Genomic DNA, 14,205 nt, shown 5'->3' with positions numbered 1-14,205 from the left:
AATAAATGACCATCTGCTGCTTCATGACCACAACACGATTCACCTTCAGAGATTAAGATTCTAGTGAAGAAAAAACATTTCTGAGATAACAGAGTTGATATTAGGACTTCATGTACTGGGCTCGTGTTGGAAACAGCTGCTGCGAGCGCAGCTATTCGGTCCCTGACCTGGCTTTTTTTGGTCACTGAATGGAGGTCTGTGAATTCCCAGCCCTGTCACAGCATTTACAAGCCGGAGGAGGCTTTCTGCAGCCCCCCTTGACCTCTGCGTCACCCTTGCCCAGTGCGTGCACTGCAGCATCCTGGGATGAGAATAGAGCTAACAGAGCGAACCCACCTCGTCAAGTTTACAACCCAATCATGCCTGGGCTCATAAATCCACGCCTTCTCCTGCAGCACGCTGACAATGCCCACCATTCAGTGTGTGCGCAGGTTTAATAGTTCCTCTCGGCTTCCTTCTACTTCTTAGTGACCCCTCCTCCCCACACACACACACACACACACACACACACACACTTGCAGGTTTATGGAGGAACTATGAGAGCAGAGCTGCACACAAACAGGTCAGCGTGGAGTCACGGTGAGGTCAGCGCTTTTTGAACTGTGCATGACCTATGACCCTCTCCATGGTGCCACCTGGCGCTGCAATGGCAGCCAGGGGAGTCCTGAGTGAACTTCATCTGAACCTGGACCTTAACATTGGACCACTGCCTCACCCTGTCCCCCTGCATCCAGCTTCCCCTGAAACCAGGAGTCACGTCTTCCCGACACATTTCTACAGCTCGTGTTGCATCTCGGCACTGCGTCCACCGCGCAGAGATGTTGAAGACAACAAAGACGTCGATTACTTTCATTTATTGAAGTTCTCTGAGATCACATCGCTGAAGCAGACCATCAAGACTCGTTGCTTTATGAAACGTGTAAATGTGTTTAGACATTTCATTTCCACTTGTTGGATTTCTCTCTCCATGCTCGTGTGGATGGAAGCGGCTGTCGTTGGGTTTATACCCCCCTCTTGTGGTTTTGATTGGAAACTAGAACCCATTTATTAATTTCACATTTCACTTTACCACTAGAGGGAGATCTTTGTCCAAAGATCATTTTCAAGATCAGAAACTAAAAGTGAGGTTCAGCGTTGTTGGACCAGAGAAAAGTTCATGTATTTTGGAGTAAACAGATACTGGGGGCAAATGTAACTAAATATTTTTCATTAGTACTTAAACAGAAAAGTAAGGGAAGATAAGTAAGATTGAAATCTGAGGTAAGTGCAGGTTTATGAACTTACCCATGTTGTTGTGCTCAGTTTCAAGCTGATGATCGCTGTAAAAACCTGCAGAAAAGAGGTGCGAGGTTAGTGCTCCAATTGTTACAGAGTACTGGCAATTATGATAATATTAACAAAAAGGATTCAAACTCCAACGTGCAATTAACTGCTGTAAGACACAAAAGTTATAGCACAAAGTTTGGCTTCTTTTAGTTTGGCAGTTCAGTCAGTCAGACTTGCGTTGTGCCTGTAGCCCACACATCCACACTGACCAACGCTACTGCTCAGGGTAGCTGAGCAGGTCGTCTATTAACAGCTGCTCTGGTTTGCACGCCAAATATACCAAGCCCACGTTGCTCTCTGGTGTACTGGACATGTCCAATGTGTGTGAATGTTAGACAGAAAGCTTGGGCGAATGAGGCAAGTTACATAAAGCCCTTTGAGTGCTCAGGTAGAGCACATAGGCCATTTAAGGCCAGTCCATTCATTTAAGCTGGAAGTCTGGAGGCTACAGCCCAGTGCGAACAACAGTGAGCAGAGCAGACATGCTGAGCCCAGAGGAGAGAGTAGTCTACCTGAACTAGATTGTCTGTAAGCCAGGGGAGTGTGGCCACAAAGTCCCATCACAGTGTGTCCTATGCAGATATGAACACGGCTTGATGAGGATGCATGCAGAGAAACCCCCCCAACATCAGAAGAACACACCAGGCAGCTAAGCATAAGAAACTGTCGCACAAGCTCACCACAAAATGTTGCCAGGTCTGATACTGCAACAATCAGACATAATTTCACATGAACAACATAAAAGTGTGGATCCATCCTGTTTGATATCAGTGGTACAGGTTTCACACACCTTTGAGTGCCAACAGAATATTGCTTAAACACCACAGCTTAAGACTATTATGCTTTTCTAAAGATAGCTTATCCATCTTCTGATCGTAGATCTCACAGTGGAAAAGGAGACTTGCATAGAATAGAATAGAATAGAATAGAATAGAATAGAATAGAATAGCCTTTATTGTCATTGTACAGAGTACAACGAAATTGGAGTGCCACTCCCTTGGTGCAAGTTTCAATAATAAATATAAATGTAAAATATAAAAAGTACAAAAAAAACAATCGTAAGTACTCAAACAATAGTATGTACAATATATACAGGATAGCAGCATTAATATAATGACAGTGACGTCATTCACGCATCATGATGTGTGAATGTTTCAGTCCAGTGTCTTAAACATCTTTTCACCTGTAACCTCATCACTAAAATTCATGTCTTACTTTAGCAAACTCAGCATCGATCTCCTTCATTTTATGTTGTTTTTTATGTAAATAGATTGAGATGATCTCTTATTTCCTTCTGGTTGGTGACTCATGCTCACCCCTGTGACAAATCCCACCACAACAGGCTGTATTATAAAAGACTCAGCGTGAAGCCTCTAAGGAAACTCGTTCTGATCCTCTTGGTGATTGTAAACTAAGTAGCATGTGGGGAGCAGCACAGGTTGCAGTATCATATAGTAATGCATATACTGCTTTATTCAACCTGTTGGCTCCACTGAGACTTTACAATATAAGCATAATGTTGCATTTAAACTAATGATGAAGATCGTGCACTCCTCAGGAAAGTGTTACGCGAGGTCATCCGGCAGGGGAAAAGCAGGGCCCTTCTTTAATACATCTGGCAGCTCGAGGAGTCTCCCCCTGCTGGCCTTTAAGATGAATGCAGTTTTAAGGGGCTCCCACTGTAAGACTGGAAAGCTACATGCAGTCGATGATCACCAACAAGGCGTCCAAGTCAACTAAAACTAGACGTCAAAAAATAGTGAACCAAAATAAAAATCAACAAAACAAAGTAACTGAGGCAGTACAGAGTACTCACAAATCTGAAACAGAAAGAGCACTCTCAGTTACATGGAGTAATAAAGGGCAGACCCACTCAGACCTTACACTGTGTGTGTGTGGTGTCAAAGAGGTGTGACACAACAGCAACCGAGTGGACCTAAGAGCAGACCACAGCCACCTCACCATCATTGTTCACACTCAGGCTACAGTTCGCACAAGCTCACCAAAGCTGGACAATAGAAGACTGGAAACATGTTGCCCAGTCTGACATCTCAATTTCTACTGGGAAAAAAAAAAATCCGACAGTTACCATCAGAATTGGTCATAAACATCCTCCAAGCGGGGATCCATCCTGCTTTGTATCAGCACTACAGACTGGTGGTGGAGCTGTAGTGATGTGGGGAATGTGTTAGCATGAAAATGTGGAGGAAATTTCTCTGGTTTGATCTCAGTTTGGTCAATTTAGTTTTCACAAGCAACCTGATGAAGTTTGGGTGCTTTCCTGTGAGTCACCTGCCATCACAGAGCGCTGCAACATCTGAACTTTAATGCCACGCACATTCACCTCTAACATCCATATCATTAAGAACATTAAAGCTAAAAAAGTTTCATTATAAAAAGTAAAAATAAACCAAAATATTATTATAACTCTGATCAATCCCCAACACTTAACACAACATGAGTAGTTTTAATACAGCTTACCTTCTTATCTTATGTGTGTTCATTCGTGCACGTTTGTTTTCACTATCATTCATTTTGACTTGCTAACTTGGTTATTGTGAGACCAGGCTTCAGTCATTAGTTATGAAACAAACCCTAACCCTGATCAGGGAATACTCCCTACCTTCCTATCTGATGCTGCTTCTGTAGGAAGCACTTTACAGCACGTTTCCTTCACGTGTCACCGCGTCCATGTATGAAGAACTGTTGTACGCAAAGACTCGAAGTCTCCACCAAACTAGTAGCAACAGTAAAAGCTGACCGCGCTGGACCACACAGTGGGAAAACATTTTTATGGATCTTTTATGCACAGCCTGACACATCATCGGGCTCCCCTAACCCCACGACAGTCTGTTTGCTTCATATTAGTTACCCACTTGCTGTCTCAGCTTTATTAGACCCACATTTTTTCCCCGTCTCACCTCCTGCAGCAGCCTGGCCATCTGTGCAACCACCAAGTGACTGGTTCTCACTTACATAGCACCGAGCGAGCTCCATCAGTCACATCCAGACTGGTGCAGAATGTTGGTGCATAACCCCCCCCCATCTGTGTCAGTGTACCACCCTGCTATCAACAGCTGTAGACCCTTGACCCGACACACGCCAGCTGCCTGCACCTGACCCCTCCTTCCCAACCCCCCTCCAACACCAGGGCATATGTTCTCCCTGGAGCACACACACGAACACACGCGTGCCTCAGTCAGCCGAACAAACATACGTTACATATGTAACATCCATGTAACAAGTTCCCCACCTCCACACAGTTCTGAGGAGCTGCAGCTTTGAAGTGAGACAAGAAGTTTGGATGTCACCTCGAACTGCAGAGAAGTTCACCTCCAGCCATTATATCTGCCATGTGACTCAAAGCATTTGGAACTTGTCGACTGAAGGACCACAACCTACTTTTATGTGACTGCACCAACTGTCTTTATCTTACATCTCTTACAATTACAGTTTAGTTATAAGAGGCATGTGTAGGTATGGCAGATGTACCTAAGATAAGCCTCATCATTAACGAGTCGCTGATAACCTGTTAAAAAAAGTCACGTTTTTTTTATTACTGCTCTTTAGGGTTCAGGCTTTGAAATGTTGTCTCCACATCAGCACGAATCAGAGAATGGAACTGTGGACAAATATATTTATCATTTACAGTTTCGTTGACACAAAATGTATTTTGGCATCCAAAACTTCAAAAACATACATGAGTAATAAAAACCATCTATCTATTAAAGATGGTTAACAGTAGCCTGGTTAAAAGTGCTTTGTGTTAACTCCTCACACACCCCCACACACAACAATGGGCGTCAGTGGGATTCCATTTGTGAGGCTCACAGCAATTAACACGACTATAGCTCTGTGAAGCTGTATCCAGACACAGCGTCAGTGCCAAATGTTTCCACGTCCACTGGTGTCGTCCATAAGATTGTAACAAAAGCAGGAGACCTATTACAGTTAGAAACCAACGTTAATAATTAACCCTTTAAGACCTGCCATAGTCCGCCAGAGCTTATATTATATTTTTACAGGCTGTAGAGTCTTTTTTGGGAGCATTTCAAGTTGCTATACATCAATACAACCATTATAGCCCAAATTTTAATAATATGCATGCATTAAGTGCATAGTAATTACATAAATTTCAAAAACGTGCAATAAACTACAAAAAAATTGAAAATCGTTTTTGTTTTTTAACATATATTTCTAGTTAGAGAAATTTAAGAGGCTTATCCCTCAAAACTGTAAATACAAAAAAGTTGCACAAAATAGTTTCCCACCACAGGAAATTTATTTTGAGTGTCTTTATAGTTTTATTTTTGAAATACACCAATTTTCATATACTGCAGGAAAAACGAAAATAAATATTATGATGCAAATTTGCAAAATAACAGCATGTGCATCAAAATAAACTATTTCCAGCAGTGCAATATGAGTCCTCAGCATCCCAGAAACGACACAGAAAGTCATAAAGTCAAACATAACTTTTAAAAACACCAGTATAGGCTCATGAGGCCCTGAAGGCAAAAAACTACATTTCCGCAAAATGACGTCACTTCCGGTTTCGGGCAGGACATGGAGGACATGCGAGAGTTCGTGCTGATCGGATCGGCAAAGCGTGTTTCTGGAATATTATGTTTTTGTTCCTGCAAGCGCTTTTTATGCAGTTTTTCAAAGCTTTATGTGGAAGGAAACTGACTTAGGGCAAGCTGATGGCATAAGATGTAAGTACAACTCCTCCGGTTTCATATGCAAAAAAAATTATGGCGCTAGCTTATGTGGTTGCAGTGCTACCGGGATTTAAAAATAGTTAGCAAAACGGAGCGTGCCCGCTCCGACCGGCTTTAAAAGGGTTAAAAACACCCCCTCTGTTATATGAGAATACCACAGTAAAGGGTTTGTCGCTTTTTTGTTTGTTTCTTCCAAAAGATTCCCACCTGTGTCTCCTGCACTTCATCGTGCCCTCATCACACACGGCCACAAAATCACCCAGTGAGTCTCTGCAGATGCAGCCACACTCATCACATCTGTCACGTGTGGAGATTCAACATGAAAACTATAACAAGCAAGATTTGAGTGTCGTATCAACATATTATTATTATAATGATGAATAATGGGGGATGAGCAAAACTAACACTGATTGGAGCGCCGGCGTGGTCCACAGACTATCGTTCATCACTACAACCACTGTTGACAATCCGAGCTCCTGTTGCCTAGGCAACCTTTTAAAGTACTCATCCCTCTTTACATACACAGCAGTGTATTCTTCATTGTCACTGACAGTCAGTTTAGGCGCTCACCTTGAAGCTGAAAAGATTAACCTGGGACCCAGCACCACCGTGAAGTCGTTCATTTTTTTAAATTAGATTTTTCTCCTCTATGGTGTCCACCCAGCACATCGCTGCAAGTCCATTCCTGTGTGAAGACGTGTCTTAGGGCACAGTATTCACTGCTTTCTGAATAACCATTGTTTCTGGAACCCTAAGCATAGCTGACTACTACTCTGTTTCCATTAGACTCATACTCAGACCGTACGAGAGGTCTGAGTATAAGACACTACAGATTTGAATGAGATTATTGGAGATGGTGGGTGTTTGGAAGCAAGAACAACACATTTAAAATCTAAAACACTACCATGTGCTGCAGGAAAGTCTTCTTTCAATATCCGGCCAGTGTGTGTAAGAGGCCACGCTGAGAGCACAGCGGTCCTGCCACACATCATTTTCCAATTTTCTTTCTGCTCTCTCGTCAGCTCTTAACAACGTTTATGTGACTGGGAGTAGAGCAAAAATATTTATCACGATATACATTTGAAAATTTGTGATAACGATATAACTGACGATATAATTGACACGAGACAAAATACTTTACAACTCCACAACTTTAGTAGTGCAAAAATCCCCATCAATGTATTTTCACTGAAACAAGCAGCTGTTTTTTGCATTAAAGTTATATAAAAATGTAACAGTGCAAACTCCTCGCTGACAGTTTAACCAAAAGGCATTTCCAGTGGAAACTGGCCGACATATCCTCAGCATAACCATGTATAACATCAACAAAACTTAAAAAGAGCTTATACACACACAATACGGTAATATTATGTTGAAGAACAGTACGTATCACTCCGCCAGGCTCCGCCTATGATAGCCGTAATGCTCCGACAATCCATCAAGCGGTGCGGCTTCGTAGCTCAGCAAAGTCGTACTGAAACATTTGACAGATTTTCGAGCGCCGTGCACATAAAATCGTTTCGAGGTCAGTAAACACAACCAGAGTTCATACATAAGGCGCACGGGATTATAAGGGGCTCTGTCGACTTTCAGAACAATCAAAGGATTGATTTTAAGTGTGTCGTATTTTCCAAACAACACGGTAATAACGACGGCCCGCTAGCATGCGCTACCAAAAATAGTGCTTTGTTGTGTATCTGACGGACGAAAGCTGAACCAGATCCACACCAGTGAAGCTGCAGCATTTTTACAAACCAGTTCAGATTCATCTGTTTCATTCAACGATCCGCTTTCGCTCTTCTCATTCGCCATCGGCGCCATGCTTTTTCCGCCACGTTTTACCCATATTCTATCGCCATATTTCATTTTGTTATCGTTGCCCAACATTATACCGGTATTACTGTGAATGGTATGATCTGGCCCAGCGCTAACTGGGATCAAGTCGTGTTTCGGTTGTCGTGTCTGTCGATAACAGACCAGCAGCAGAGCTCTCCAGTGTGTGGTCTCTGTTGCTAATCCTCATGACGGCTTATTGACCGTGATAGCCTGAGGCTGGAAAGGCTTCCAGCAGCAGCCAATGCAGCAGAGCCTGCGCCGCCGTGGCCCATTGTGTGCGGACAATGAAAGGCTGCATCTTTAACCTTTCACCTCTGCAACCTCTGCAACTTCAGGGCTAATCAGCTCGCTATCAAAGTAACATACGGCCTCCTGTCCCCCTGTGGATGGAGACATGCTCAATGCAAGGTTTATAACAAGTGGCTCAATACTGCATCAGCCTATCAGAACGGGCAGCTATGAGCTGTATTGAGCAAATGTATTTTTCTGCATTTGCAAACAACAACAGGCTAAAATATATGAATGTTATACCAGCCTGACACCTCTAAATAAGAACAAGCAATGACTGAGTGTAACATACGTCAGTCTTTTTGTCCAGTCTTACTTGCATGTAATCTAAGTTACTGGCTAAACGGCTCAAAAATCTAAAGTGTGGTTACAAAGAAGAAAGCCTCACTTTGTAATGATTTCACTGCTTATGTATTGCAGTGAGCAAGCACTATTCCAAGCCAGGACTGTAAACGTCTATTACAATACAAGATAAGCTCTGTTCCATCCTGAGAAGGCTGGGCATGTTTGTTCATGACACCACAAAGATTTACATTTCCTCCATATTAAATATACACCAGTCCCCTAAACCTACAGAAATCCTCAACCTGAAGCCACTACACTGCCCGGGGTTTCACAGCACTCATGCAGCAACTCTATCAGTCCATCAGCATCCCAGCTCCTCTGTCCCAGATGGGCTAGGGTTCCACATGGCCAGCGGAGGGCAACGCCAGTTTGTTATCCGAGTAGTTTAGTGTCTACCTGCCATGCCAACCAGACTAGCGACATTCTGATTTCATTGCTAAAAACCCACCCAGCAGCATTCTGGGACATCATGCTAAACTGGAACGGCCGCTTTAAAAGACTGAACATTGCAAAGACGGGAAAGACTGACAGGCATGTAGAAAAGTGGGAGAGTATATAATGTCAGAGCAACCCGTCATTGGCCACATGAGCGAGGTCACAAGTGTTTCTTTGAATACCGCGAATAAGCCCATTAACAGGATAATCCCTGCCCCCTTTTGACTGCAGCAGCCTCCTGCTGATAAAGACAAAACTGACCACTTTTATCAGATCGCCGTCTGTCGTGACGCTCAGGCAGTTCAACTTTAATGTTAATATTTAAAGGCAAACACTTTGTTATATGAGAATACCGCAGTAAAAAGGCTTGGGGAATGTCTCATCTCTAATATGAAGTCATTCAGCGTCTCCTGGCCACTGTACGGTCAGTCAAGTTACATTTAAGCCTTGTTGACATTACAAGCTCCAGTTGCCTAGGTAACCTTCCAAAGTACTTACCCTTATATTTCTATGAGTTGTATTCTTTGTTGTCACTGACAGTCATCTTAGTCGCTCCACTAGGAGCTGAAAGGCTGGAGTTGGGACCCACTCGCGGTTATTTGTCCATCATCGCTTCAAGTCATTGATTGTCACTTTTTCCTATCATGTCATCACATCACTCCAAGTCAGTCCCTGTGTGAAGACGTCTCATCAGACACGTGCAAACAACAGTATCCACAGCTTTCTGAATGACCCACATGCCACTATAACACACAGTTCACAGCACATTGTTTGCCACTTCTTTAAGTGCCTTAGGTTCCCAGTGTTTCCATCCTTCCTTTTAATGTGTTTTACACTTGTCATCTACTTATTTTCTCATAAAAGGCTAATTTTTTCAGTTTTTGATGCCCTAAAGTCAACGTTGTGGGTTTTTATTGCAGGTACTGCATCAAGTGCAAAGAAGATTTTGGTCAATATTTCAGTGTTTTGCCAGCAAACAGTGTTAACCTTCAACTTGACAGGAGACTGAAATATATGGTTTGTCATATGCATACAAAACACTGGAAGGTTACATCAGCACACATGGCCTGCTCATTCCTAACTCTTTGTGTGATCACAGAAAGGGAGGATAGATGGCGGCATTTTTTCTTTAATTGGCAGGCATTGGTCGGTATTTCAAACAAACCTCAACTGTTACCTAACAGCTATTTTAGACGCACCGTGCTTATCGAGGATCACTCTATGCAGTCCTATGAAAACAAAGTACGGCCTTAAGATTGATCACCTGGCTGCTACTAACAAACACACCTGATTAAGTCAGCAAGTGTGACTTTACATTCAAAGGCAGCGAAACAGGAAGATTATTTCCAGTGGTAACAACTGTTACTTTAGGTCAGGGACGGCAGTAATGAACTAGAATTTAAGTATGTGTTGCTCTTTAGCATCACTGCAAACACAACCACATCGGCCCATTAAACATATCATGAGATCCTGATAAATATGATGTGTGGTCCTACTGGTTTGGTTTTTCTGTGCAATTTGAAAAAATAAATAAATAAAAATGGATGATTGTCTCCTCCATGTGCAACAGCACCAAGTGCACTTTTTCCTATGTAATAAAGTATTTTATTAGTACTTATTAATTACTTACTTATTAGTACTTGTATTGTATGGTGGTGGTCAGAGGGCCCGGTGGCGCCAGTGTCCGGCAGCCTCGCCTCTGTCAGTGCGCCCCAGGGTGGCTGTGGCTAAATGTAGCTTCATCACCAGTGTGTGAATGTGTGTGTGAATGGGTGGATGACTGGATATGTAAAGCGCTTTGGGGTCCTTAGGGACTAGTAAAGCGCTATATAAATACAGGCCATTTACCATTTGTATGTTGTTCTGTTCATCTTATTCTATTCTATTGAGGGCAAATGCCAACAACTGAGCGAGAGGGGCTGTTACTGTGTGGATAACAGCAAACACTGAACATTTCCTGCACGCAGCAATGAATTTTGTTCGCTCAAATTAAACTTTTCTTCACTCTAAATAATTTTCTCCTCAAAATGCAACATTTGTACTTGCAAAATGTTTTTTCCGTGCGCTCAGAATAGAAGCACGGAAATAACGCCATAAAGATCTACCAGGCTGCTGGAGGAACACTCGAGGTTAGGCTGCATTTTAGCCAAATGTTAAACAAATGTAGTTTCAGAAATGAGAAGATGCTCCCCGTTTAATCAAGTGTGCACTTACATACATGTACTTCTACATGTTATGGAACGTGGACACTCCAAAGAGGTGAAAATCCCATATACACAGGTATCCCAACTCCAACACTGACTCTAAATTGTCAGCAGATTAAAACTGTATTACTTGCATATTATCCTGCTGACAGATATCAGACAGTAATTTTACCCATTTCATGAAAACTTGCTTTCTCTCAGTATCTCTTGCAGGCTGAGCGTGATGGGTTTACTTACTGAGGACGCTACAACTAAGATTACAGGACATTTACAGAAACTCAAAGATTATAATAGCATGTTGCTATGACGAGGTTATGACTGTCTCGTTTGGTATGTACATGAACAATACAGTTGTGGGTTGTGTGACGTCGGCTCTCTGCTTAATCAATCACCCACCCTGACTAGAAGATGGATGAGAGGAAGTGCCGACCACAGATAGACCATTGTTTTCACTCCACAACAGCAGGACATAATGAATCCTGCGCTTGCTGAGAGGTCAGAGTAGAGAGGATTGCTTTACCCCATGGGCACCACTTGATCTCCCACCCCACCTCCAGCAGAGACACCCATGCATAACAGTAAGGAGTTTCAGCTTGCCTTAGATAGCCTTGAAGGAGCAGATGGGTTATAACCAAGCGGAGAGGGGAGACGCTGTCACTGTTATACGACCACCTGGCTTTAGCCGTGCTGCTTACTGGAATCATCCTATCCAGCTGGCCGCTAATTAAGTCTAACTGTACATTCACTGGGTCAAAGGTACTTCCAGTGCGTGCACAGCCTGTTGAATCTGTGTTTGTAAACTTAATAGAAAACCTGTAGTAAACATGTTAAAACAAGCGTTTCATCAAACATATCATGAACTTAAAAAGATGGAAGAAATTAAGAGTACAAACATTCAGCTTGCAGGTCTACATGCGCTACTTTTTAGGAATCATAAGGCAGATTCAGAATAGTCATAAACTTCATATCCACATGCCTGCTGGCTAAAAGGAGACAGGAGAGCATCATTCGACCGTGCAGCACTAATGAACAAGCAGAATGTACATGATGGGAGGTGTGGAAGGTCTGTGGTTCGATCCCCAGGTGTTCCAGGCTTCAGACTGAAGTATCATCCCGACACATCCAGAGTGCAGGTATGTATGTAAATTCTAGTCCATAAACATCAGCATCAGAAAGAAGCATGACCCCTCAAACCTATCCCTGCAGAAAGCAAAGTAGGATCAAATGAAGCCGTTTTAGCCTCGGTCAGCAAAGGTAAACACTTCTCCAGGTTCATCATAATGTTTGCAAAAGTAACAGTGAAAAGGCCGGGTTACTGAAACAGTAGAATTACGAAAATAGTGCTTCAAGTATCTTTAATGGGCTCTGCATCGGTTGTTGCACAGGCCAGCTGTGGATACTTACTTTGGCACCATGGGAAGCAGAGCTTTCAGCTGCTCTGCTCCCAGGCTGTGGAGCTCTCTGCCCCCTGAAATAAGAAACACTGGTTCTCTCCCCCAGTTTAAATCCCAACTCAAAACTCATCTGTTCAAATCTGCATATTCACTGTGAATCCACTGTTTGTTCATTTTATCTTGTGCTTTTATTTTATTGTTCTTATTCTGCCATTGTTTTACTAGGTGTTTTATCCTATTGTAAAGTGTCCTTGGGTGACTTGAAAGGCGCTCATAAATAAAATTTATTATTATTATTATTATTATTACTACTACTACTACTACTTTAATCACACTTAATGACAAGTGACAAAACTATTTACTGTTGGAACTGGAATTAAAAAAATAATAAGAATAATGAAATTTAAAATTTATATAGATAGATTTTTATTTCAAGCATGCAAATATAACTGAAACAACAAGAGAAAAAACAAACGTTCAAAATCATCACGTTTTCATGTCTATGTGTACAGAATGCATCTGCTCGAACAGGAGCTTGTCCTGTTCCTACCCCCTTATTTCAAATTTCATTGCTTACAAATCCAGAATTCAACATTATTTGATCCATACATGTTTAACTATGTACAAGTCTAACACATGAATATACACAAATAAAACCATTTTCAGCACGTAAACCAAAACAGCAACAAACTGCATGTTTTACATAAACTAAGCACCCTGTGTTTAACACCTGCTTAATCTCGGAGCTTATTTTGTATCTATGTGACAAACACCTTAATGAACACTTAAGCTTGTGCAAAATGATTGCTTCCCAGCATCTCCCCAGTCATCTACATAAATACAACAATCCGGTTGTTCAGTGATGATGTGACGAATCCTACTTCCGGGCCTAAAGTAGTCTGCGTTTAATATGGCTTTTGTGTTGTTAACATGTTTAATGTTTTGTATTTTCTTCTATTTGATCTCAAAAAGCTCCTAAAACAGTCAGTGATCCCTGTTGACCTCCCTCGGCTTTTATTACCGCTAATCATTTATTTAAGCTCAGTTTTTAAAACCTTAGGATGTAACTACAGCCCAGCCCATGCAGCAGTATATGAATGACTAACCTCGTATTGTGGATGGATCAGTTGTTCTCCTGGCTGAAGTTTGGTCCTTTTACAGCATCCTGCCATGCGATTACATTTGTTCCTGACCACCGAGAACACTCACGTTAACTTTTATCGAGTGGAAAAAAGTTAGCTTGTTTATATTATGCTAACATAGCTGTGTCGCTAGTGGTCACGTAGCACATCGTTATATACCAGCTAGCCCAACTTCAGTAACCCTACAAACGTCACTGCTGTTTAGTTTTCTGTCTTCATTTATGTTGGAAGTGATAGCAGAGCTGTACGTTTTAATTTGTTTCCAAAACCCCGCAGTCAGGACATGCTATATTGTATTTAGATAGAAGCTAGCGAGCTAACTTCCTGCTAACTTCTAACTCCGTTAAATGTCATAAATTCCGTTTTCATGGATGCCTGGATGTTAAACTCAATTGTTACACCTGGTAGAGGAGAACGCTGATCATTTTATTAAAGATGAAAGACTTTAGACAGTTTTTCAACTCTCAGTAATGCCATAGTGATCGTTTGATATATGGACCTGCAGCAGAGTTTA

The 14,205-nt window shown here is 42.1% G+C and overlaps 1 protein-coding gene across 1 annotated transcript in view; it reads right to left on the bottom strand.

The window, feature by feature from the left end:
- The window catches only part of nr6a1a (nuclear receptor subfamily 6, group A, member 1a), a 123,632-nt gene that overhangs the window by 92,326 nt on the left and 17,101 nt on the right, over positions 1-14,205 (bottom strand). The window contains exon 2 of the mRNA XM_026186086.2: positions 1,285-1,329. Coding sequence (XP_026041871.1) covers positions 1,285-1,329 — 45 coding nt within the window. The remainder of the gene's footprint in view (positions 1-1,284; positions 1,330-14,205) is intronic.

This window comes from Astatotilapia calliptera, chromosome 12 (assembly GCF_964374335.1).
Source record: "Astatotilapia calliptera chromosome 12, fAstCal68.1, whole genome shotgun sequence".
Lineage (NCBI taxonomy): Eukaryota > Metazoa > Chordata > Actinopteri > Cichliformes > Cichlidae > Astatotilapia > Astatotilapia calliptera.
This window is presented reverse-complemented; position numbering and strand designations above follow the sequence as displayed.